This window comes from Pseudopipra pipra, chromosome 9 (genome assembly GCF_036250125.1).
Source record: "Pseudopipra pipra isolate bDixPip1 chromosome 9, bDixPip1.hap1, whole genome shotgun sequence".
Lineage (NCBI taxonomy): Eukaryota > Metazoa > Chordata > Aves > Passeriformes > Pipridae > Pseudopipra > Pseudopipra pipra.
In genome coordinates this window covers 12,500,694-12,523,637 of record NC_087557.1, presented here as the reverse complement: position 1 = coordinate 12,523,637, position 22,944 = coordinate 12,500,694, and the positions used below count along the sequence as shown (strand labels likewise).

The following is a 22,944-nucleotide window of genomic DNA, read 5'->3' as shown; positions in this document are numbered from 1 at the left end:
TATAGAACATGAAAACGAAATTGTCTAGTTTCTCTCTTTAGAGTTGTAATACATTTTAACAAAAATGTGTCTGCAATTCAACCTTAGGAAAAAGTTAATGTTTTCTTTTAAAACAGAGGTAGAAATAAATGCATTTCTCTTTTTCCTGTAGATATTTTGACTTTCTAGGCCTAATTAGACAGAAAATAAATAATCTTTTGGTCAGCAGGGCCACTCATCACTTGGCAGAGCAGAATTCCTTTTAAAATTGTCAGTAAATGAAAAATTTCATGCTACTTTACACAAAAGCCCCTCTCCAATTTTTTTCCTTTATAGTCATTCTCCTTATAATTAAGAAAAGCTTTTTAATTGGTTTTTAAAATTGTACACGTGTGGTCTTGTGCCTTGGAGTAAAGGAAATTAGATGTTACACATTTAGGAGGTTTTAGTAGTGTAGGAAACTTAAATTTCTCAAAATGTCTCTTCACAGTGACTCTAGAAGCACTTGGAGAAGCTGGTTTTAAAGGATTTAATCTACAAGCTCGAGAAATAGATGGAGATACTCCTGTTGGTACTTTTAAAATTACAGATCCAAACACCAAAGGCTTGGAATGTCATAATATGACGGTATGTGTTCAGTCTTTGGAATACTTAATTAACCTTGGTTTTCTTTTAAATAGTAGAAATAGTGAACATTTTTTATATGGCAAAGCTACTTCATCAGAAGAGGTTAAAAAAATTAGACTTTTTCGAGAACTACATGCATCCTCTATATGTGATATGAATCTAATGTAGAAACTACTTGGCTTTTTTAGGAGGACATCAGTGTTACCTTTTGTGGTAGAGACAGTTCCCTTAACAATATAGGTAAAATCACTTTTGCATCTTATGTAATTATATGTATTTATTTTTAATTGCAGAATTCAGCAATAAGTCATGCAAATTCAGATGTGAAACAGAAAGTTACAACAACATGGATTGCTCCACATGATGTTGGAGAGCTTCAATTTATGTAAATAACTATTTTTCTTTTTTATTTATTTTTTCCCCTTGAAATTTTATTTCTATGGAATATTTTGAAATAGACCTGTGTTTTTGTTTCTGATGTTCTTATCTAGCCACCATCATACTTTTTTCATGGTTTGTCATAACTTCCCACTATATATATTGAATAATATCATTTCCATTTCAAGATATAGTATAAAAGGTAAACACTGTCCTACAGATCTTAATATATGTAAATAATTCCATTAAGCACAGTGTTATTAATGGATCTTTGAGTAACCGGTTTTTACACTTTGACCTCTTTAATACAACAGCAACAAAATGAATGTAACTAGTTCCCTGAATACATGAAGTTCAGGCTCTGTTCAATTACACCTTTTTTCATTTTGAACAGTGGAAGAATAGTAGATTGATGTAAATTCTGCTAAAATAAATTTGAAAATCAGTTTATGACCCATGAACTAACTGCTGAAACTCCTGAAAAGGAGAAGACAAATTTATCCTACTTTTAATGCTACTTTTCTTGGAGATCTAAAGCTTGTAAAAGTACCACCTGGTCTAACAAAATACATGTTTGATGTAATTGGGAAATATCTAAATATTTGACAGCTTGAATTGTTTGAAGTGCAAATTTATGATATTGCCATCTTTGCCTTGCTTCATTATATCTTGAGGAATACAAAGAACGGGCAAAAGAACAAAACCACAACTGCTTCCACTCATTAGTGCCATGAAAATCAATTCACCATCGTAGATATAGATTGTCAGAATAGGAAAGAGTTGTGACAATTCTTATGGGTGTTTGAGCTGATCCTCTTCACTGAGGTCAGTATTTCTTCAAATAGTGTCCATTCCTGTTCTGCTTGTCTCAGCATCTCTTTCATTTATCTTCAAAATTATGTCAGGTGATAATGTAAGTCACTGGAAAAGCGTTCTGTGAAACTTGTATTGTATACCCCTAAAACCAAAATACAGTGGATTTTCTTGGCTGGGGGAAGGGGGGGGAGAGTATATTGGTATTTTATACTGAAATATTTTGATAGAAAAAGAATTATTATTTTGGTTTTTTTCTAGTGCAACCGTTGTTCAAAATCTAGAGAATTTTTGGGTTGGAATTCAAAGCAAAACTCTCACACCTACACATTCTGAGTCTGTTAATGGGACAGGAAAAAGTAAAAGGAAGGTATGTTTTGATTGTATTTGCATACTAGAAATTAATACAGTAAATTAAAGTATCTTTGAATTGATACAAGACATATATTTGTTGTCATTTATTCATTAAGATGGTCAAAATCATTACATGTTTTCAATAATTTTAATCTGCCTAATCCTCTTACTAAAATGATGAAAAAATACAGCAAATATTATTTTTCTCCCACAGAAATAAGAAACGTAATAATCTAGTTATCAAAACAACCCATACCATAAAGAAAAAGAAAAGAATATTGTTCATTAGGAGAACTGTACTGTACTTTTGGTGTACTGTGCTGTTCTTAACTCTTGCCCCAGTTCCTGGGAACTATAGCTGTGCAGCATATTCTTAGAAAGGAGTTTGCTAATTTTTTTTTGCCAAGAATTATGCTTATATGAAACATATTAAACATGATTGTCCACTTAAGTAAAGAAAGCCTGTTCAAATCAACCATATTGGTTCTTGACTGTAGCAGCACTGATTTATGAGCTTGTGATCTAGAAGAGTGAACACGTGTCTTTAGTCTCACACTTCACCAAAAGTATTTCCTGTTTCCTATAATAAGCTGCGCTTTTTTCTGCGATAAATAATTTGGTAATGCTTTCTCTTTTTTTCTTTTTTTCCCCCACAGCTTATGATAGAAGTAGAATGTAACAAGGTAAGAGCAATTTTTCTTCAATTTCCCGATTTTCAGTTACCTCAGTTTTAGAATTCTTGTCCTACTGCTCCACTTGTTTCATGCTTGCACCATGAAGATTATGTTGTACCATTCAAATCACTTTCCTAGATAGATCTCATTTATGCTTTCATTTTTGTATTCAGTTTTGAAGGTATTGTTATTTTTAATTCGTTAATATTAGTTCTCATGAACTTGATGAGCAATGAAACACTTGATTTCTTCACTCAGACCATGAATGTGAATTCAGTTGATTTCCTGTTTAAAGTAATTTGGTATTTATACACCACTCAATAACCAGTAACTGGAATCTGTATTTTCTTGCAGCGTGGAGGGACTTACACAACACAAGGCCGATGCATCATGGTAAATATTCTTTCTCCAAAGACATTGACAATGCTGCTAACTGCCCAAGATCTTAAGACCTGGTCAAAAACTGCTTCTAGTCACTTCTTTATCCCTCTTGTTACTCAATATTATTTCCTTTTTGGCAATTCACCTTTGTTGATTAAAATTCAAAACCTTTTAAGTCATTGTCAGCCATATCATTTCCTTCTGCAGGTTCTCTTAATCTGAAGTAACTTTCTTATAGAATTTTTCTTTTTTCTGTCTTCACTTTTATTCATAGTGGTTGCCTGCTGTTCAAGATCACTTATTCCAACAGCTCTAAAACCTTGCCTTTTGCAAATCATGATCTTGATATAAAATATAACAATTTAATTTTTTTCCTCTGAAAACTGTCAGTTGCAGCTCAGTGAAGAGGCCTCTTTTTCTTCTTTACTTTTTTACAGCAAATATGTTAGTGGTTACATAGTCATATCAGTAAAAGGCTTTAGTCTACTTGTGGCAGTGTGGGTTTCCCTCCTCAGTGATGGGCAGAAGTGTATGAGGTCAGATAAAAAAGGATGCAAACAGCAGAATTATGTTACTTATAACAGCTGCCTGGGTATAGTTTTGATTATTTGGCTTGAAAGATCTCTGAAATAATTTTGATAGTATCAGTTGGTGGTATGAAGTCTTAGGTAATTACTTTGTGGGTTTTTCCTTTTCCCACCAAGTAGAACTTTCTTTCCTGAAAATCACTTACATAAAGTAATTTTCCTGCAAAATATTAAATGCCATTTTGGTTTCTTTACAGGTTGGACCTTCAGGCTCTTCTCAGAGCAGCTATTCAGGCAGTCAGGTATGAGCCCTAAATTCCAGCATTTGTATGTTTTCCTTTAGTAGTCTTGAACGACTAAAATAGTGTAACTACAGAGTACTGAGGTGATTTAACACTGTACTGAAATATCTTCTCTGCTAGTTCACACAGAATTGCAGAGTTATTCATCCAGTAAACAGTATGTTCAGTACCTGGACTAAGTTCAATTACCTCCTTTCTGTTGAACTCAATAGCTTGCTGTCAGTATTTTTACCTACAAGCTGCTTCACTACCTTTGATTTCACGCTTCAGTCATTTTTGTTGACCATTGACCTGACTCTTTTCAGGAAAATAATATTTCTTCCATCTTCCTAGAGGTTTCCTACCTGTGTGTGCATGTGTGCATACAAACACAGTCACAAACCATTTACTTCATAGTTTTAGTGACATCTGGCATAATGAAAATGGAACTGTACCTATTCTTAATTCATCAGGTATTTTTCCTTTCCCCCCCCTCTTTTTTAATAGTCAAAATGAAAGATTTAAATATACTTGTGTTTCACTGTCTTTTCCACAAGAATTTACAAAATTTCCCTGAACTTCCCCAGATATTCATGCCCATATTAAAGCTCCAGTATAATGTCTATATTGCTTTTAACAATGACTTATATTTGCAGTTGAAAATTTGGAGTCTATTCACTGTCTAGTTAGCTTTTTAAAACTTCTGGGGTATGTCTGCATTTTCACTTACCATTTTCACTTTATTCATCACAGAAATATATGCTTGGTTTTTAATTAATTATCTTCACTACCATTAATTTGCCTATTTACCTTTTAACTCTTAGATGTTTTCTGATATGTCTCCAGCCTCTCAAGGGTATATTTCTTACTACTTACTAGTAGTTATTAGTGAGTTATCTAGTAATATTCTATTCCTTCAATCTTTACTACTTGTAGCTGGAATTACCAGATATTGAGAAATACAAATTATTTTGATGTATATGCTAAAACCCAATTTTCTGCAGTGTATTTGTTTAATATATAATACCTATTCTTTCCTAAGAGCTGAGTTTCTCATCTTGACACTAAGTACCTTAAGTTATTAATTTTTTATAAAATATGAACCACTTAGTAAAATTTTGAAAGGTTTCATGACCAATGACAGAGTCATATGGAAGTTATGTGAAATAAAGATGATGACTAATGTCTCATACTAAATTAGAATTGTTACAGGCAGTTGCCAGTGAACTGGTAACCTCTGTACTTGCTTTACCCTTACTAGCACATACATATTGTCAGCTGCACAGCTATTCATGCCAAAAACAGCAGTTTGTTGCTTTTTTTCTGTCTTTCCCCCTTTTGGGAAATAATTGGCTTCTGTTTTTATTTCAGGGTGGAGTAGTCTACACAATAAGCAGCAGTGGATGTGGCCCTGTAAGCACTATTCTTACATTTACTCTTTTGTCCCCAGCATAACTATATTTATAGTAACTCGTAGCCTTCAATGGCATTATTTAATATGACTGTTCATGTGGGAGTTTCTGCTGCAAACAGAAAATAATGAAGAGAGATCTCGAAGATGAATATTACAGTTTATTCAATGATATTAAGTAGCTGGAAAACAGAGAAGTTAAAAAGTTAAATAGAAAGATGTAGATTATAGAATCATGAAAAAAAAGGACTGGAAGGGGTTATCTGTGGCACTTATATTACACTCATTATACAAGGTATCTATTCTTCCTTCTACTCAAGACAAGACTGGTGCAAGTCTGTCTGCATGTTCTAGGTAGTTCCTCCTCGCAGAAGTGGTCACACAGATTTGTGCAAGAACTGAGGCTATTTCAGGTTCTCATTTTTCAGGCAGTAGGGATAGTTGTGAAGTTATGAATCCTGAACAGGTTAAGCCAGTCATCCAGAAAAAGGTGAAAGATGCAACAGTGTAATGTAATGAATGTGCTGAATAGATCAAAGACTTACCTGAAGCATTTTTATCAAGATGGTGACTAATTGTACGGATTAAAATATATATATAATTCTTTTGTTTTCCTTTCAGCACTTTCAAGATAAGGTTTTAATTTTTTAATAAAAATTTGTATTTATTCAAAACATTTCATCAAAATAAAAAGAAAAAGAAAAGAAAAATAAATGAAACAGTGCAAAAATGTAAAACATTCATATCATCAGTACTTGCAAAATATAAAATTAATTCATCACAATGTGTATTGGGTTTTTGCAAAGAAAACAAAATTACAGGTTTTGGGGAGACTTGATTGTAATAATAGTAACAATTGAGGTTTATGTAGAAAAGGAACTACTACTATTTATGCTGAATGTTTACATTTTATAATTTATTGACTATCAGGAAGATGTTAGCTTTTTTTTTCTTTTGGGTTTCCGCTTCCTAATTTTTACATGTATGTACATATGACATACATAATATGTTTGAATTACTAGCATTATATAAAACCTTTATAATTTATTAAAATTCTGTCTCAACAGTACCTATTTTAAAATGTTTCCCAAGTACCACTAGATAATCACTAATAGACAAAGGGCTCCTATGTTCACACATTTGTAGTGGAGACTACAATGCTCTCCTTATCATCTATTCTTTACATAAAGATCAGTCAGAATTGAGGGTGTCTGAAGTGTGACTTTCCTTCTGAAACAGCTATAGATGAGAAATAACTGGTTTCTTTTTTTTTCTTAGGGAGGTGCTGCTGGTACATATGGTCAGCATGCCTGCAGAGATGTAAGCTGGTTATGGATGTTTTTACTGATTGTCTCTTATTATGCTTCTTGACTCATCTCCTTATTGCAAATTGCATTTGATTCTCTTCTGTAGAGCTATATTATTCTTCCTAAACATATAAGGGAAAACAGTTTTAGTCTGAGATATTATTCTGAGATTAAAACCCAAAATTAAAAGGTGTTACATTGTCAGTTCCTCAAAGCATAATCATTTAAGTCATAAGGGCTACTCATCACCTATTACAAATGCTTAATTTGTTAGCCTACTAAAATGTCAGAATTCTTACTGTGTAATGCTTTTTATCAGAGTAATTGTCTTTGGATATTGCATATTGTGCAATACTATTTGGTTTTTTTTACAATCTTTATGTATTAATCCAGTAATTCTTTAGTTAGTAGAGAAATTTCTATTGTCAATCTCATTTCTTTCATTTTCACTTGAAAACAGGTTTATTTTAAAATCTGATATATGTTACATTTTTAAAATCACAAAAGCAAGTAAAAATATTTATCAGAAGGAGAACACACTCTCTAATGCTTGTCAGGAACTGAAACCCTAGCCAAGAAACTGCTTAATCGTATGCTCAACTTTAGATATACTAGTTATATTAGTTCCTAAACTTTAAATATATTTTATCTTTGTTTAATATGTAAGTGTAAACTGCATTTTTGATGGAGCAACAGTAAGCTTATGACCATGGTAGAGTTTGGGAAATTTTTACGTCAGTTATCTTTAAGCAAGTTCAGTATACTCTACTATTGCCCTAGATTTATTTCAAGTATAGGTAAAATCAGCTTCATTTGAAGTGTGCATCTAAGGATGACTTATAGATATAATTAACAAATTATGATTTAAATAAATACCTGTTCTATGTTTTTATTTCAGAGTGCATCTTCATCCGGCATTTCCTATGGCCAGGTAACTACATGTTTTCCAACATGTTTTCAATTTCCTTAGGTATTCAGGGCTAAGCAGTTATGCCCAACTTTTACCAAACAATAATTAAACTTATGAAAGGGGATAAATATGAACTGCCTTCAAATGGCTCAGTAACAATGTCTGAAAATAACTTCAGCAGATGAGTTACATGTTTGATGTATGTTGTTATATCCACTTTGTTAGAAGTTATTTAGTCCTGTTTTGCACTGAAACTCAATTATATTTACTCTGAAAATGGACACCAGTTACTTTTGTTATGATTTTCCAGAAGTCAGTGACTTTCTTTGATAGTTACTAAGAATTAAAACTATTTTTTCTGGCTTTTGCCTATGCAATTGTACATAATAGTTAATGAAATGGATAACTTCACTGCACGTTATTTTATGCTTCATTTAAAACATTTATCTTCTGATGGCATATCTCATTTTTTCCCAGATGCTGTTGTAATTGTTGTTTTTTTAATTTTGAAGGGATGGGTTCTGGAGTTTGGGTTGTTTTCCTTTTTGATGAAGGTAGAAGAGCTTAATTTTTTTTCTAACAATAGATTATTTTTACTATAAACAAACTTCCAATTTGATGTTAAATGAAACATTTGCAGCTTTTATACAGTGCTCTGTAAAAATAACAAAATAATTGGGTGTTTAGAAAAAAAATCAAGCTAGTTAATTTATTTGGGTTGTTCATTTAGTAATTGCCAATACATTCGTATTTTTCTTCAGAATCTTATTTTGTTTGGTACTTCAGGGGAATCATGTTAGCAAAACATTCTTGTGCAAAATAGTGCTGTAGTTAATGTGCCATACATTTACCTAAGCAAAATATGGATTCTGTATTCTTTACAGTCTGTCCCTTCAAGCAGCTCTGATTCCAGTAAGAAGGTAAGCTCTCCTTTTCAAAGGGAAAAACTCTTACAGTTATAACTTGGCGCGACTCCTTTTGCTTCAGTTAGGATTTTTCAAGGTTTTAACCCAGATTGATTCATATGATTTGATTTGTTTTGGTACTTAGAAACCTTATACTAACTAGCTGTGCTGTGGTGGTTCTTGCTGATAGCTGATTCAATTGTTTATAAAATACATGTTTCTTTTTAAAAAGTTAGGACAGCAATTGTGATGTAATTAGGATTTTAAGTATATAGATTACGTAGTTATGAGGGTTGAAAATAAGTGTGGCTCAGAGAAAGTCAGATCAATAGAATTCATTTTATTGTTGAATTTGACTCATAATTATATTTAAATGGACTCTTTCTTTCAGTCCCCAGGAAACTCAGTGCTAATACTGTGGTGTGTTCAGTAAACACAAAGTGTACCAATTCATGTCCTCACAGATGTTTTTATTCATTTTAATTTACCATTGTTTTAAGAATTTAAAACATACTGTTCAATTATTTTTTAATACTTCTTCCTGTTCTGTACTAGAATTCTTTACCCCTGAGAGCACTAACTCTCCTTTTCCTTTTCACACCACTGGGTAATGTAAACTGCTTTCAGTTTGAAAAAAAAAAAAAAGGTGGGGAGAGCTTTAGTGAGAAAACATTAACACCTCATTGTGTCTGCATTTGGCTTAATTTTTTTTTTAATAAACTCAATATGAAGTCTTTTTTTTAGCATAATATTGAATAACGACAAAATAAATTAATCTTCTAGTTTGGGATGGAACGTTGAAGATCAAAAAGACACACAGTATAGGCCAATGGATATGGTACAATACATGAAATCCTGCTTCTGCCTCTACAGCTGAGTCATTGTGTGGTTGGGAGCAAATCTTTTATTTCCTTACACTCTTATGTAAACCATGTGTACATATATATTCTTCTTTGCTTGGTAATGTGTGTTAAATTTTTTTATAAAAGTGATCATCCATAGCATGATTATCAGAGTTTGTAAATATAGAGATTTCAGTATTCCTCATATTTTTCTAACATATTTAATGATTTAAATAGACACTATGATGAGTAAACAGCTTCCTCTGATTTCTCTATAGGTAGTGGTCGTTGCCAACAGCAACCCTTTTCCACCTGTGGTAAGCAGTTTTTCTTTACAATACTGAGAATTCTGACTCAAAAAGCTTTCAAACGTCTACATTTTTAATTTTTCAGAAAGAGTCCTGGTGTTTGGAGACAATTCTCTGACAGGCAGAGTTTACTCTATGTGTATAATTATCTTCAGGGAAAGCCAGTTATAAGATAGCTACAAATCTCATGGTTCTGTGATTGCTCTTAGTGCTTGCAGACGGACTGGGTTAGCTGCAGATTCCAGGTCTCTCAATGCATTCAGTCTCTGTGTTCCTGAATAGTTTCTGCTTCTATTTCAATTTTCTTTTGTAAATTCACTTCCATTCTCATTTTTAAACTATTAAATTTCCACTCTGCTTTTTTGGAACTCATACAGTCAATTAAAACTAAGTTTAGCTTTTAGGAGTTTAAAATGAGTTTGTATAATGTAATATCTTATCGGTGTTAAGTTTGTAATAGAACATGTTGTTCTAACCTGAATGAAGATTAAGATGCATCTTTGACATTTGGTTGTGTATTGCATCCAAAAGATAAGGACCCTTTTTCCCTTTCTCTGCTGCAATGTTCTGTTTGGACAAGCCCTCATGCAAAATAAGTAAAAATTGTTTTGTTTCATTTGCAGCGTCATACCTTCCCCCAGGTAAGCATACTTTTTTCCTATTATTTCTATATTAGTATTACAGTTCTTATGGAATCAAGCCAGTTTCTCAGGATGGTGTGTGTGTTACGCTTCCACATTTGTCCCTCATGCCCCAGAATTCAGCAAACAAGTGGCTGGATCAGGAACTGGATTTGCACGTGTGGTGATGTGTGTCCAATGCAGGTGACAGTGAGAGAGCTGCAGTGATGATGGTGTCTTAGCTTCACTCAGCACATTTGGAAGAGCCAAGCTGACTGCTAGTGCAGAGAGGGCATAGCCTGTGCTCTGCTGCTCCCCATATCAGTTGTAAGAGAAGCAGATGTAAGTGTAGAAAATTATGTAGTAGGGCCAGTCTGTCTCCCCAGACTTTCAGAGCTGAGAATAAACTAGTTTAATGCTGGGTGTTAAGAATTGATACTCAGTACATCACACATATGACCTTTCCCTTTATTTTCACAAACTAAGTGGTATATACAAACTTGGTATTTTCTGTTCAAGTGCATTGCATTTAAACAAGGCAATTAAATTTACTGTATTATGTTTTTTTTGTTTCTGGACTTTATTTTCAGAGTTTGGGAAGTTCTGCTACAAGGATCATAGTACAGGTAGACATTCTTTCTCCATTACACTTGAGTTTTAAATGAAGCCTTGTCTCAGTAAACTAAGTAATTATTCCCCTCTTAGAGAACAAGTAAGTGTGGATAATTTAGATATAACTTCAGTGGTGGAGTAGGGTGTTTTTGTGACTACAGCAAAGTTCATATCTTACTTGGTTGCTGATTAAAGACCATTGCAACTGGGTTTTTTCTGGGTCCTTTGCAATTTTAACTTACATCCAACTCTTAATGGTTTAGGCTTCCCTTCCTTCATATGCCAGTCTGTTAGACTACAGCAAATTCTCACTTTCACTGAAAGATCAGTAGCAGGTTATCCCAGATGACATTTGTCTTTTGAAAATCATTGCTTTCAAAATGTATAGCATTATGTTCTTTCATGAGTAGTGATGAATGCTGGCAGAGAAAGGAATAAAATTTCCTTGTTATTTTATTTCTAAATTTAAATGTACAGTGTTTTGATTACACAGGTTAAGAGTTTTCAATATGTAGATATAAATTATATTTGATTCCACTCATAATCCACATACTTCATGGGAATCAAAATATTTTCTGCAGTGACTTTTCCTTTGGCTTAATTGTAACCATGACTTCTTCAATTCATGTTTTCACAAAGCCTTTGTCAGAAGTTTGTTGTACTTAGTCATGAAATTTCAGTCATAATATGAATACAAATGGATATGATTTTAACGGTTTGTGTGGTACCACTGAAGGGCAGAATTATTTAAACTCACTTGAAATACCTCAATATGACACAATGATGTGTTATACAATGAATTTTCTTTAAGAACATGATATCAAAGTGTATAAATACTTTTAGCACTTTATTTTTGAAGGATCTTTATATACATTTTGTATCACATGGAGATGGCATGGCATAAGAAAAGGTCTAATGAACTCTTTATGACTTTCAAACTATCTAGTAGATAAAAGGATGGAGTTGCTTCTAATTTCTAATTTCTCTTAAAAATAACTGACTTTTTTTTCCTATGTAGAGTGGACAAAGACAGCAAAGCAGCAGCAGCAGCACTTACATTACGGTAAATGAACTTAAAGGGGGCTACAAATATTCCTCTAGACTTCACTGAAACAGGGCTAGCACAACTCAGAAATAAATTATTTTCTGCAGTTTAATATTTATTTCACAGGGTGCAGATATTTCTATTTCTCTGACTTTTGTTCATAAAATTATCATCTGCTATCGGTGTTCAACTAATTTGTTCAGAATGCTCACAAATGTATTTTTCTGTGTGATAGGTTGAATTGAAATGACTGTGTTCCATTCAGTGTGTTCTCTGAAAGGAGCACAAAGGTCATGGCACTAAGGAAAAGTGATTCTAGGCTCATTACCACACCATCAACCCCATACTGTAGATCCTATGTATATTAGACCTCAAATTCCAAAAGACATAAAGGGTAGTTGCTTAGCAATATCAAGAATGATGAAGAATCATAATCGTGGACCGATGTGCAGTGTTTTTCAGCATTACTTAAAGCCAGGAAGATAAAGCTACTTCTGTGAAAAACAAGTGTGTGGATTCAACAGATACTAACATAATGTCATCATAAATTGTTGAAAACTAAAACTTGAGACTATTATAGTACGAACTCAAGTCTGAAGGCTCTTTAAGACTTCCTTCTTTTGTGGAGCTGGGGGTGGGAGGGAGGCAAATGCCTGTCAATATTGTCTGTAGCACTACATGAAATCATAAAAATATTTCACAAGGGTAGGTATGACTTGTAAGGATTGATTCAACAGGGAGGTCAGTACTCAACATCAAAAATGCTCAAGGTTGGCAGTCTGAACCTCAGTTTGTCATGGCTTTTGCTGAGAGTAGGACAATCTGCAGCCCAGCTGCCAGCATACTGTTCTGTCTCCTTTGTGCTTTTTGAGAACCCCACGTGCAGCTCTATTGCCAAAAATGTTATGCTCTTTAAAGAAGCCTCTTTGTCCAGGTGATAAATACCTTTTCTTCTTTCAAAGGGTTCCCAAGGCAGCCAGTCCTATGGCCAGGTGAGGCTTTTTTACTGAAATGCACTGACCTCTTCTATAGGAGCTGGTCTTGTAAATGGACTTTGGGGTGTGGGTGGGTCTTTTTCCTTCTTAGTGTTGCTGAGTCATCCTTGATTTTGGTTTGTACCACTGAAATACCATGAAGGAAAAAAGAACATAGCACAGAGGAACTTTTACTGGAATTAGGCCTTTCTGTTACATCTTTGCTAAGAGTATACAGCTCTGTTTGCAAATGACTTCTTACTTTTCTACAGGGCTACAGACCTCAAGGTGGCAGTTCCTCTGGCCAGGTAAGAATCAGTCAGTCACCAGTCAGAATGCAGTCTTTGAGAAAAGGAGAGCCATGGCACAGAAAATGCACTTAGCAATCCCTCAGAATTTGATCTTTAAAGCACATTTGCTCTGAAAGTGTGTGTTTATCCATGTGCTACTTACATATCTGGAATACCAGTATGTGAAATCATGGCACTTAGCATCCTTGTGAGAGCCAGGAGCATGTCCTGCTCCTCATACTACCCTGCACAGCTTTAGGAAGTAGTTGCTTGCTTTTCCCAATGCAGGCTGAGATCCTTAGCAAAAGGGAAGTAACCATATTATGTCCTTGTCTTAGGGTGGGCCAAGTTTCTCAGGCAGCAGCAGTTCCTATGGCCAGGTAAGCAAACTAAATATTCTGTAGCAAACTAAATATTTGCTAGATATTCTGCTAAATATTTAGCAAACTAAATATTCACTGATATCTCTGTGACCAAAGACTGGCAGATTTTAGAGACTGATATTTCCCCTGGCAATCTCACCTCAATTTGAGTCATGGCTTTTGCTGAGAGTAGGACAATCTGCAGCCCAGCTGCCAGCATACTGTTCTGTCTCCTTTGTGCTTTTTGAGAACCCCACGTGCAGCTCTATTGTCAAAAATGTTATGCTCTTTAAAGAAGCCTCTTTGTCCAGGTGATAAATACCTTCTCTTTTTTTAAAGGGTTCCCAAGGCAGCCAGTCCTATGGCCAGGTGAGGCTTTTTTGCTGAAATGCACCAAGCTTTTCTGTAGGAGCCTGTCTTGAAATGGACTTTGGGGTGTGGGTGGGACTTTTTCCTTCTTGGTGTTGCTGAGTCATCCTTGATTTTGGTTTGTACCACTGAAATACCATGAAAGAAAAAAGAACATAGTACAGAGGAACTTTTACTGGAACTGTGCTTTTTTCTCTGGTATTCTATGATTCTGTTGCATCTTTGCTAAGAGACTACGTAGCTCTGTTTGCAAATGACTTCTCGCCTTTCCTGCAGGGCTACCAGCCTCAAGGTGGCAGTTCCTATGGACAGGTAATTGTCAGTCAGAATACAGCACTTGAGAAAGTGGAGTGCCATGGCCCTGCAAAATTTGACCAATCTTAAAATATTGTTTTCAATTTATATTGAGTTCTTAAAAAAAAAAAAACACCTCTGAATCTATTTCAAAACTTTTGTTGTGAAAATGACAGTTTTGTTTTTCATGGATATCTGCAGAAATCATAGGTTTCTCCTATCTTATCTTTTCCATGGGTATGGAACTTTAAAATTTATGGTAGAAACAGTCTGTTTGATGCTATTACCATTCTAGTTGACCTTCACGGTACAAGACAAATTTATAGTCAATTCTTTTATGTCTCTTGCTCTCAGTACAGAGAAACAGTGCTGAAGGACTAAAGAACACTGAGACAGGTTCTCAGCTGCATGAATATTTGGTCATAGAGCCTGTAAATGATGAATATTTACCTCCCTTTACAGTTTTTATGTAAATTAAAGCAGGTCTGAAATAGCTATGATTTTTTTTTTAAGATTTCTTATGTCACATAGCAGAAATAAACAAGATCCTTCTAATTCTATTTGGTAATGCCCCATCTTTGTAGCTGTCCCAGACAGCTGTGGCACATATCTACATGTACATGAAACAACTGCTTTTTTATGAGATTATATTGAAGGCAGATTGCATCAGCAAATTATACCCACAGTAACTTTATATTATTGAGAGTTTTTCAAAAAGTACTATCATCCCTGGCTAATTCACTTGACCTGCTAATTTTAATTGCGTTGGGTTTTTTTACATTTTATGAGTCTGTGTTTTTTTAAGATTCTTCCTTAATTTTTCAAAATTATTTTACATCTTTATTTTCCCTGGAGGAAGGGCATTGTGCAATTGGTGCCCATGAAAAATACAAAGATAGGAAATCAGTATTCACCTACCATTAGCCATCTAAGCCCAGTGTCCAATAAATGGCAGGCAAAATAAACATAATAAGAAAATGTTACATGCCTTCCTGGAAAACCTTCATAAAACTCGAGTCCTGTCTGAGACACATGTAAAACTACTCTACAGTTCTCATTCAATAAATACAGCTCTTCATCCCAAATAAGAAGTATCAAAATAACTCTAGTTAAGCAGCAGAGTCTGTACATTCTCTGTCTTATTCCAGCTTTTTTTACCCCACCAAGAGGCAAACTCTAGAGGGGCATCTGCTTCACAAATACAGTAATTATGAATCAATAATTCATTTCATACAGGGCTACAGACCTCAAGGTGGCAGTTCCTATGGCCAGGTAAGAATCAGTCAGTCACCAGTCAGAATGCAGCCTTTGAGAAATGGAGTGCCATGGCACAGCAAAAGCACTTAGCAATTCCTCAGAATTTGATCTTTAAAGCACATTTGCTCTGAAAGTGTGCATACTCACACTCAAAATTTATCCATGTGCTACTTATTTATCTGAAAACCCAGCGTGAAATTATGGCACTCAGCATCCTCGTAAGAGCCAGGAGCATGTCCTGCTCCTCATACTACCCTGCACAGCTTTAGGAAGTAGTTACTTGCTTTTCCCAATGCAGGCTGAGATCCTTAGCAAAAGGGAAGTAACCATATTATGTCCTTGTCTTAGGGTGGGCCAAGTTTCTCGGGCAGCAGCAGTTCCTATGGTCAGGTAAGCAAACTAAATATTCTGTAGGAAGTTCTTCACTGATATCTCTGTGACCAAAGACTGGCAGATTTTGGAGACTGATATTTCCCCTGGCAGTCTGCACCTCAATTTGATTCATGGCTTCTGCAGCCCAGCTGCCAGCATACTGTTCTGTCTCCTTTATGCTTTTTGAGAACCCCACGTGCAGCTCTATTGCCAAAAACGTTATGCTCTTTAAAGAAACCTCTTTGTCCAGGTGATAAATACCTTCTCTTTTTTTAAAGGGTTCCCAAGGCAGCCAGTCCTATGGCCAGGTGAGGCTTTTTTGCTGAAATGCGCTGACCTCTTCTGTAGGAGCCTGTCTTGTAAATGGACTTTGTGGTGTGGGTGGGACTTTTTCCTTCTTTGTGTTGCTAAGTCATCCTTGATTTTGGTTTGTACCACTGAAATACCATGAAGGAAAAAAGAACAGAGGAACTTTTACTGGAACTGGGCTTTTCTCTCTGGTATTCTGTGGTATTCTATGATTCTGTTGCATCTTTGCTAAGAGTATACAGCTCTGTTTGCAAATTTCTTCTTGCCTTTCCTGCAGGGCTACCAGCCTCAAGGTGGTAGTTCCTATGGACAGGTAAGTGTCAGTCTGTCACCAGTCATTTCACAGCATGTATGTGATGTTCCCATATATTTATTGAGAATTCTGTGGTTTATTTCTTAAAATAATATAGTAAGTAGCCATTACAAATAAGAGTTGTGAATTTTTTTCATGAGTCTGGCAATTATAGGCACACTGAAACAGTTGTTTCCCATGTAGAAAGGAGCGCATGTAGGTGTCAGCTTTCTGATGCACTATAGTCTTAACATACACAAATACTTTACCAGAAAATTCAGTTCGATGTAGAGGGATGTAGATGCCCAACCTTTTAAGCAGTCAAGCATCTAGAGCACTTGAAAATTTGTTTCTGTATTTGAAATGGAGAAAATGAATGAAAATGAATATTTGGATTACAGGCTGCTCTTCTTTTTTTCCCAAGCAGGGTGGATCTTCTTCAAGTGGCAGCAGCGGTTGTGGACAAGTAAGTTCCTTTTTCTCCAAACTATTTGAAAACTAGACCCAGCTTTCTTTCCAGTAGTGACACATTTTTTAACAAGTTCTATAATGTTTGTTAGTTTCAATCAATTGTTTTGATTGTTTCATGGATTTATCTAGCACAGAGATCAAGGAAGGCTGATATTGTTTGTCATTGTAACTGGTATGAAATGCTTTTCCCATTTAGAGTTACACACTGAAGACAGAAATGTGATTAATCTCTCTACTTAATAAACAGATAAAATATTTCCTTGGGAAGTTTTGGATGTTACTCCATTTATTTTCTGTAGAAGAAAATAGGATTAGAGAGTGGCTCCTGAGGAACAGGAATTAAATTAGTAATTTTCATCCTGGTTCCATTTCAACTTGTGTATGCCTACAACAGTAAAGACAATGTCTTCAGTGATGAGATCCCAGGTGAATGGATCGTGAATGAGGTCATGTAGTAAACCTATGGTTACATAAATATATTGAGGAAAGCAACAAGAATTAAATAGAAGTATAAATACAGACATTTTCACAAGTATTTAGCAGAAATATTAGGACTGGTGTAAGTTAAGCACGAATGGAAATGCATGGAAAAGCATCATAAGAAGCAATACAACACGGACACATATAACAACAATCAAACTGATAAACACTGAAAAATGTGTTCCTTTGACCTAAGCTGTGTCACAGGTGACCTAAGCTGTGTCACAGGTGACCTAAGCTGTGTCACAGGTGACACAGCTCTTGACTTATCTGTGCTGTGATAATGGGAGTGCGACAGCCAGGGTAGAACTCTTTCTGTGTACTGTTTCTCATCCTGTTATCCCAACAGGAAGACTGGCTGTAGCCAAAATATACCCAAAACGGGAAATAAAATGCACTGAGCAGCAGCCTTGCCTAACATCTATAGTGGGTGAATCTAGCAAGTGATAGATGGTCACACTGAGATAAACGGTCACAACAGAGATAGATAGTCACCCATCAGTAACAGTTGATTCCAAAAAAACCCCACCAACAGTTAATCTTTACCAACCAAGAGGAACTAGGGTGATACAGAGAGACATCAATTGCCAGCCTATCTTTCTTTCCTTGTGGCTCACAAGAACTCCTCCTTTGATCACCTGCGTGCATGTGTCTTGATCCTTGTGAGTATGTGGGTATGGGAGTGACAGAGGGTAAAGCCACACATTTAAAGGATTAAATAAAATTAAACTCACCCTCTGTGAAGTTTTATGGTGAGTTTTGTTACATTAATTCTCACAGAAGAAATTTTAAGAAAGCAAATTACTTCGAAAGAAAAATGAAGATTTGGGCATTTACCTTTTTGTTTATTTTTTTTTAACAGGGTGTTTCATATGATAGCAATCCCTGCCACCAGGTAAATGCTCTTTCTCCTCTTATTTTAAGATGCATCCAAAATTAGTTTTGCCACTAACTCAATTAGCAACAACTTCAGATTCATGTAGCACAAATGTATATAATCTTAAAAGTTAGGAGATGAGAACTCACCATCTTCCTGTACACAGGAGTATCACGGGGGCTTTGGAGTCTTTTTCCCCCCTTTTTCCTAGGATTATGCCTGTGAAATGTCTCGCTTTATAAGACATTGAGGCCAGATTCTGGAAAGAACTCTACTGCAGAGTTGCTGAAGTGGCACAACTTAAATCAGGGCTGGAGCTCACCAACCTCTCTGTGGACTTTTCCTGTCAAAAGTCAGAAAATACTTTAGGACTGCCACTTGGGGTTCCTGGAACAAACTGGCTTAAGAATTCATTCAGTTTGTGCAGGGAACTAGAGACAGCTACATGTGTATTTGTTCCAAGTTCAATGTTGGAACTATAAAAACCACTATCCTAAAGGGTGTCAGCTATGTTTAAAGAAGTAATCTCTGTCATGTTGAAAATTAGTAAGAAAACAGCAATAGATGATTTCTTTTTTATTTTTGATACTTCTTTTGATTCTTACTGAGTTTTCACGAGGAATAGAAAAATGAGATAAAATAATTGTATCAATAAATACTGTGCTTTATAAATATATACTATATTTATAAATATACAAACAACATAGATGTTGCTAAAATATATTAATATGATTTGGTATAGTGTATACAATGCACCGTATTTAATACTTTGCTATAACTTGAAAGAATAATATATTAAATAGGTATGTAATTATTTTATAATAGCATTTCAATTTTTTCTTTGTAAAGAGGAACTATTCCTTTGTAAGACTAAAGAAGGTGCTTAAATTTTGTTCTAAAATCTGCTAGAACATTGAAAGATAATACTTTTTATTTAATTTCCTTTGCCTCTTCTGAATGAAGCCTCAGTCCGATTTTAGTGAATGGCAAATAACCCACTCACTTCAATAGCTCAGGATTTCACTGTTCTTATTATACACTTTTGTCACTAATACTTCCAAAAATGTCTTTTCTGATTACACTTGGAGAAGTTACATTTCTCTTCTAAAGGGGGCATGTTGAAACATACTGAGTGTTTTATTTAAAACCTATTCCTGGAGGCCCTGATACTTCACAGCTCACAGCTTTCTGTGTAATAATGCTACCAGGGGAATTTTTCATATATTTCTCATCTAGTATTTACCTTTGCACTATTGGCAATCTGTGCTTACTGCATTAGAAATTATATCCATATTGCATATCTACCTTTTCTTCTTACTCTTCCTAAGCAAGTATCATAACTTTCATTAAAAATATTCCATATGCAAACAGCAAGTGTCTAAAGCATGCATAATTTTTTGTCTGATTTACAGGGTGGATCACAGGGTGGATCACAGGGTAGTCAGGTAGGCAGCTCTTTATTATCCATTGGTAAAAAGTTTTTAAGCATTTCTAATTCAGCGTATAGTTTTCTTGCTTATGAGGGTATAGACACTTGCGGGGTCTCCCCATCTCCAGCCTGTAACTCTTTCCCTGCAAACATACTTTTTATCAGCCCTGAAATTCTACTTACATAGAAAGAACTCAGTGCCCTAAGACAGCTCTGTGCATTCTGATAAAATTAAGCTCTCCAGAATTTTAACTCTTGCTGTTTTGTTTTCACAGGGTGGATCATACTCACAAAACTATGGTGGTAGCCAAGTAAGTACTAGATTATTATTGTCTCCCACTGGGGTTTTATGAGCTTTTACTTCCATGATGGTTGATCAGTATCCAATCTGCAATATTGTAATATTCATTCTAATTATTTTTTGTTGTTGTTTCTTAGCAGAGTGGATCATCATCCTCACAAAATTATGGTAGCAACCAGGTAGGTAGACCTTGATTTTCTCTTGGTAAGAATTCTTATCATATTTGATAAGTTATTCAAGTATCTTAAAAGAAATCCTAGGCAATTGTTTATTCCAGCTTTACAGTCCTTGAAGAAAATCACAGTTTCTTCTGAAGTAGAGTTTATATTTTTTTTGTAGGATGGATCCTCCTCACAAAACTATGGTGGTGGCCAAGTAAGTAATATTCTATTTCCCTACTTACACATCACTTCATATAAGCTTTAGTGTCTGCTCAAAATCAGTTTTCTACATCCTGATTTTGGTTGATTTGTTTGTTTTAAAGGGTGGATCATCCTCCTCAGACACCTATTATGATAATCAGGTAACTAGTTCTTTCTTTCTCCTAGTTACACATTATTTGTAGTCCCTGCATCGTCTTTCTCAAAGATGTAATAAAACATAATTTTTTCTCTGCTCTTCGTGTTTTGGGTTGGGTTTGGGTGGTTTTTTCTTTACTGAGGATCGGAACATTCCCTGTAAGCAACTATTGCAGCTATGGATTTGGCTCTTTTTTTTTTTATTACATAGATCTTAATTTAATTTAACTCAGCTTTTCCTTTGCATAAGCATCTCTTCTGTCTTGCAGAGTACAGTATCAAAGTGTATTGTTAACAACCCATTTTGTGAGGAAATAACTGGTATCTGCTGTTTTTCTAGGATTCACAATATTCCCCAGATTATAATCCCAATGCTTGTGATGATGTGAGTATGTTTTCTCTAATATATTTTCATCACAACATTTTTTGTGTAGATGAGAAAATATTGCACTGCTAGATGCAGTCTTTTGAGCAGAATGATCCAGAAAGAATGCCGAGTTCCCACACTAATAGCTGTTTCAGCAACTGCATTTTTCTTGGTGAAAGTTGTCAAATATGTAGTTACAGATATGGTTTGTGTTTTTAAATGCATTTAACTTGATAAAATGAAATATGGATAAAAGTATTTCAATGGCTTTGCAGTAACAGAAGATTTTCCCCAAAAGGTAAAGATACCTTTTACAGTAATTTTCAAAAAAAAAAAGAAAATCTAAAAGAAAATACTTAAATACATACAATGAATGAAAGAAGAAATTATGGATATTCCACTGCTTTTCATGTTGCATTTCCACCAATCTAAAGCTGCTATTAAAATGTTTTCCAGATTGTAATTATAGGATTTCAAACTAATTTAGACAAGGCTGTGGAGAATGTGAGCAACAAGTGAAATATGTCCGTATGCTGTTTCGGAAAAAATTAGTTTTCTGTAAGCTTACTGTATTTAAATAATTCTTTAAAAAGGGAATAATGTATTCTTTTCCAGAATGACACTACTTACAGTGCCAAGAGTCGGGTAAGTACTTTGTTTCTTCTGTAATATTCAAGTTCTTGTGATTAATGACAGTGTTAGTAACTGAACACTTCTATATTAGACCCATGGACTTCTAACTGTAGTGTATGATTGTTTTATAATACCCTTCAAAAAGTTAATTATTTCTCTGTACTCAAGGTTGTTGCACAATTATTAAAAAGTGCACAATACAGAATATATACTGATATATTTTCTTCATAGTATATGCACTTTGACTGTATAGTTTTTTTGGGAATTAACCACCTATGTACATGAGGCATGTACCTTACCTCAAGCTTTTTTCACCTGTTCAAATTTAAACTCTCTTTTATGCTATTGTTGTAAAGTAACATTTGTCCCTGGTAATACTCTCTCTGTCAAGACTTTCCATCTGTCCTACAAGCAGAAACTGTGATTAACATGGGTAGATTGTGACCAAGCAAATATATTGTTGTGTAAATAAATTACATTTTCCCCTACTTTTTTCAGTTCGTAGAAAAGCTTTTTTTATGTCACAGCCTCCTTTTGTTTTACTGCCATCTAGAGTAACCTCCTGTCATCAGCTACTTGCCTTCTCTTCAGTTGTCAGCCTTACACCGTACTGCTTCATTGTTTTTCCCACTTTTCTCTCTACTACTTTAGTACTGCACCAAACATGTATTCTAGGAAGTAAGGAGGTCTTCTGAAACATCCTTTGTTTTCGCTTGTATTTACCTTGAATGCCAAAGGTTCTGAAAAAAAAAAAATCCTTCAGCAGCAAGCCTTGTTTAGGGGCCTCATCGCTTCCTCCTTGGTTCACAAAAGATGCTAGTATTCCCTTGGTTATAACAAAGGATAGGGAATTCTAAAAAAAAAAACCAAACAAACAAGCAAACAAAAACAAAACCAAAAAAAACAAGGGAAAACAAAGAATATGCTTTTTAAGACCCTTAATGATATTAAAATGAAATCTCCAAACATTTTCCTTTTCCAGAATATGTGACCTTGACAAGTAGTAGATTTTTGCTAAAGTACTTAGTGCAGATAACTCCACCTCTAAAGTAGTAACAATCTTTTGGCTCCCTTACAGGGTTCTGGTTGTGCAAAGAAGAAAGTTCTTGTTGCCCGAGTAAGTAACTTTTTTTTCTTTTCTTTTCTGACTGCTTGTAGGATTTTAGCCCTAACTTGTCCTAATTATGCCTAATTTTTCTGTAAATATGTTGCCCTAATTAATATTCTTCTATTTAAGGAAAAATTAAAATAAAGTTACTTAACTATTTGCTCTTTGCACGAATTTCTTCAAAGGAAATATATAGATAAAAAAAGACATGCAAATCATGCTTTGAAGTGGAGGGCAGCTTAAATTCCTGCTCTTCATTAAGCACAG

At 34.7% G+C, this 22,944-nt stretch overlaps 1 protein-coding gene across 41 annotated transcripts in view; it reads left to right on the top strand.

Moving 5' to 3' along the window:
- LOC135418864 (hornerin-like) overlaps window positions 1-22,944 on the top strand; it is a 53,964-nt gene that overhangs the window by 6,294 nt on the left and 24,726 nt on the right. For 26 of the 41 annotated variants that reach the window (XM_064664635.1, XM_064664630.1, XM_064664624.1 and 23 more), the window contains exons 3-35: window positions 470-606; window positions 900-991; window positions 2,059-2,167; window positions 2,808-2,834; window positions 3,180-3,218; window positions 3,991-4,035; window positions 5,386-5,427; window positions 6,704-6,745; window positions 7,631-7,663; window positions 8,527-8,562; window positions 9,668-9,706; window positions 10,321-10,338; window positions 10,908-10,943; window positions 11,948-11,992; window positions 12,937-12,966; window positions 13,221-13,256; window positions 13,577-13,618; window positions 13,940-13,969; window positions 14,246-14,281; window positions 15,500-15,535; window positions 15,869-15,910; window positions 16,171-16,200; window positions 16,479-16,514; window positions 16,918-16,959; window positions 18,307-18,339; window positions 19,734-19,766; window positions 20,026-20,061; window positions 20,189-20,230; window positions 20,391-20,426; window positions 20,536-20,574; window positions 20,910-20,954; window positions 21,552-21,581; window positions 22,648-22,686. In XM_064664635.1, the coding sequence (XP_064520705.1) occupies window positions 470-606; window positions 900-991; window positions 2,059-2,167; window positions 2,808-2,834; window positions 3,180-3,218; window positions 3,991-4,035; window positions 5,386-5,427; window positions 6,704-6,745; window positions 7,631-7,663; window positions 8,527-8,562; window positions 9,668-9,706; window positions 10,321-10,338; window positions 10,908-10,943; window positions 11,948-11,992; window positions 12,937-12,966; window positions 13,221-13,256; window positions 13,577-13,618; window positions 13,940-13,969; window positions 14,246-14,281; window positions 15,500-15,535; window positions 15,869-15,910; window positions 16,171-16,200; window positions 16,479-16,514; window positions 16,918-16,959; window positions 18,307-18,339; window positions 19,734-19,766; window positions 20,026-20,061; window positions 20,189-20,230; window positions 20,391-20,426; window positions 20,536-20,574; window positions 20,910-20,954; window positions 21,552-21,581; window positions 22,648-22,686 (1,433 nt within the window). The remainder of the gene's footprint in view (window positions 1-469; window positions 607-899; window positions 992-2,058; window positions 2,168-2,807; window positions 2,835-3,179; window positions 3,219-3,990; window positions 4,036-5,385; window positions 5,428-6,703; window positions 6,746-7,630; window positions 7,664-8,526; window positions 8,563-9,667; window positions 9,707-10,320; window positions 10,339-10,907; window positions 10,944-11,947; window positions 11,993-12,936; window positions 12,967-13,220; window positions 13,257-13,576; window positions 13,619-13,939; window positions 13,970-14,245; window positions 14,282-15,499; window positions 15,536-15,868; window positions 15,911-16,170; window positions 16,201-16,478; window positions 16,515-16,917; window positions 16,960-18,306; window positions 18,340-19,733; window positions 19,767-20,025; window positions 20,062-20,188; window positions 20,231-20,390; window positions 20,427-20,535; window positions 20,575-20,909; window positions 20,955-21,551; window positions 21,582-22,647; window positions 22,687-22,944) is intronic. The other 15 variants (XM_064664599.1, XM_064664597.1, XM_064664604.1 and 12 more) reach the window with 15 other exon arrangements.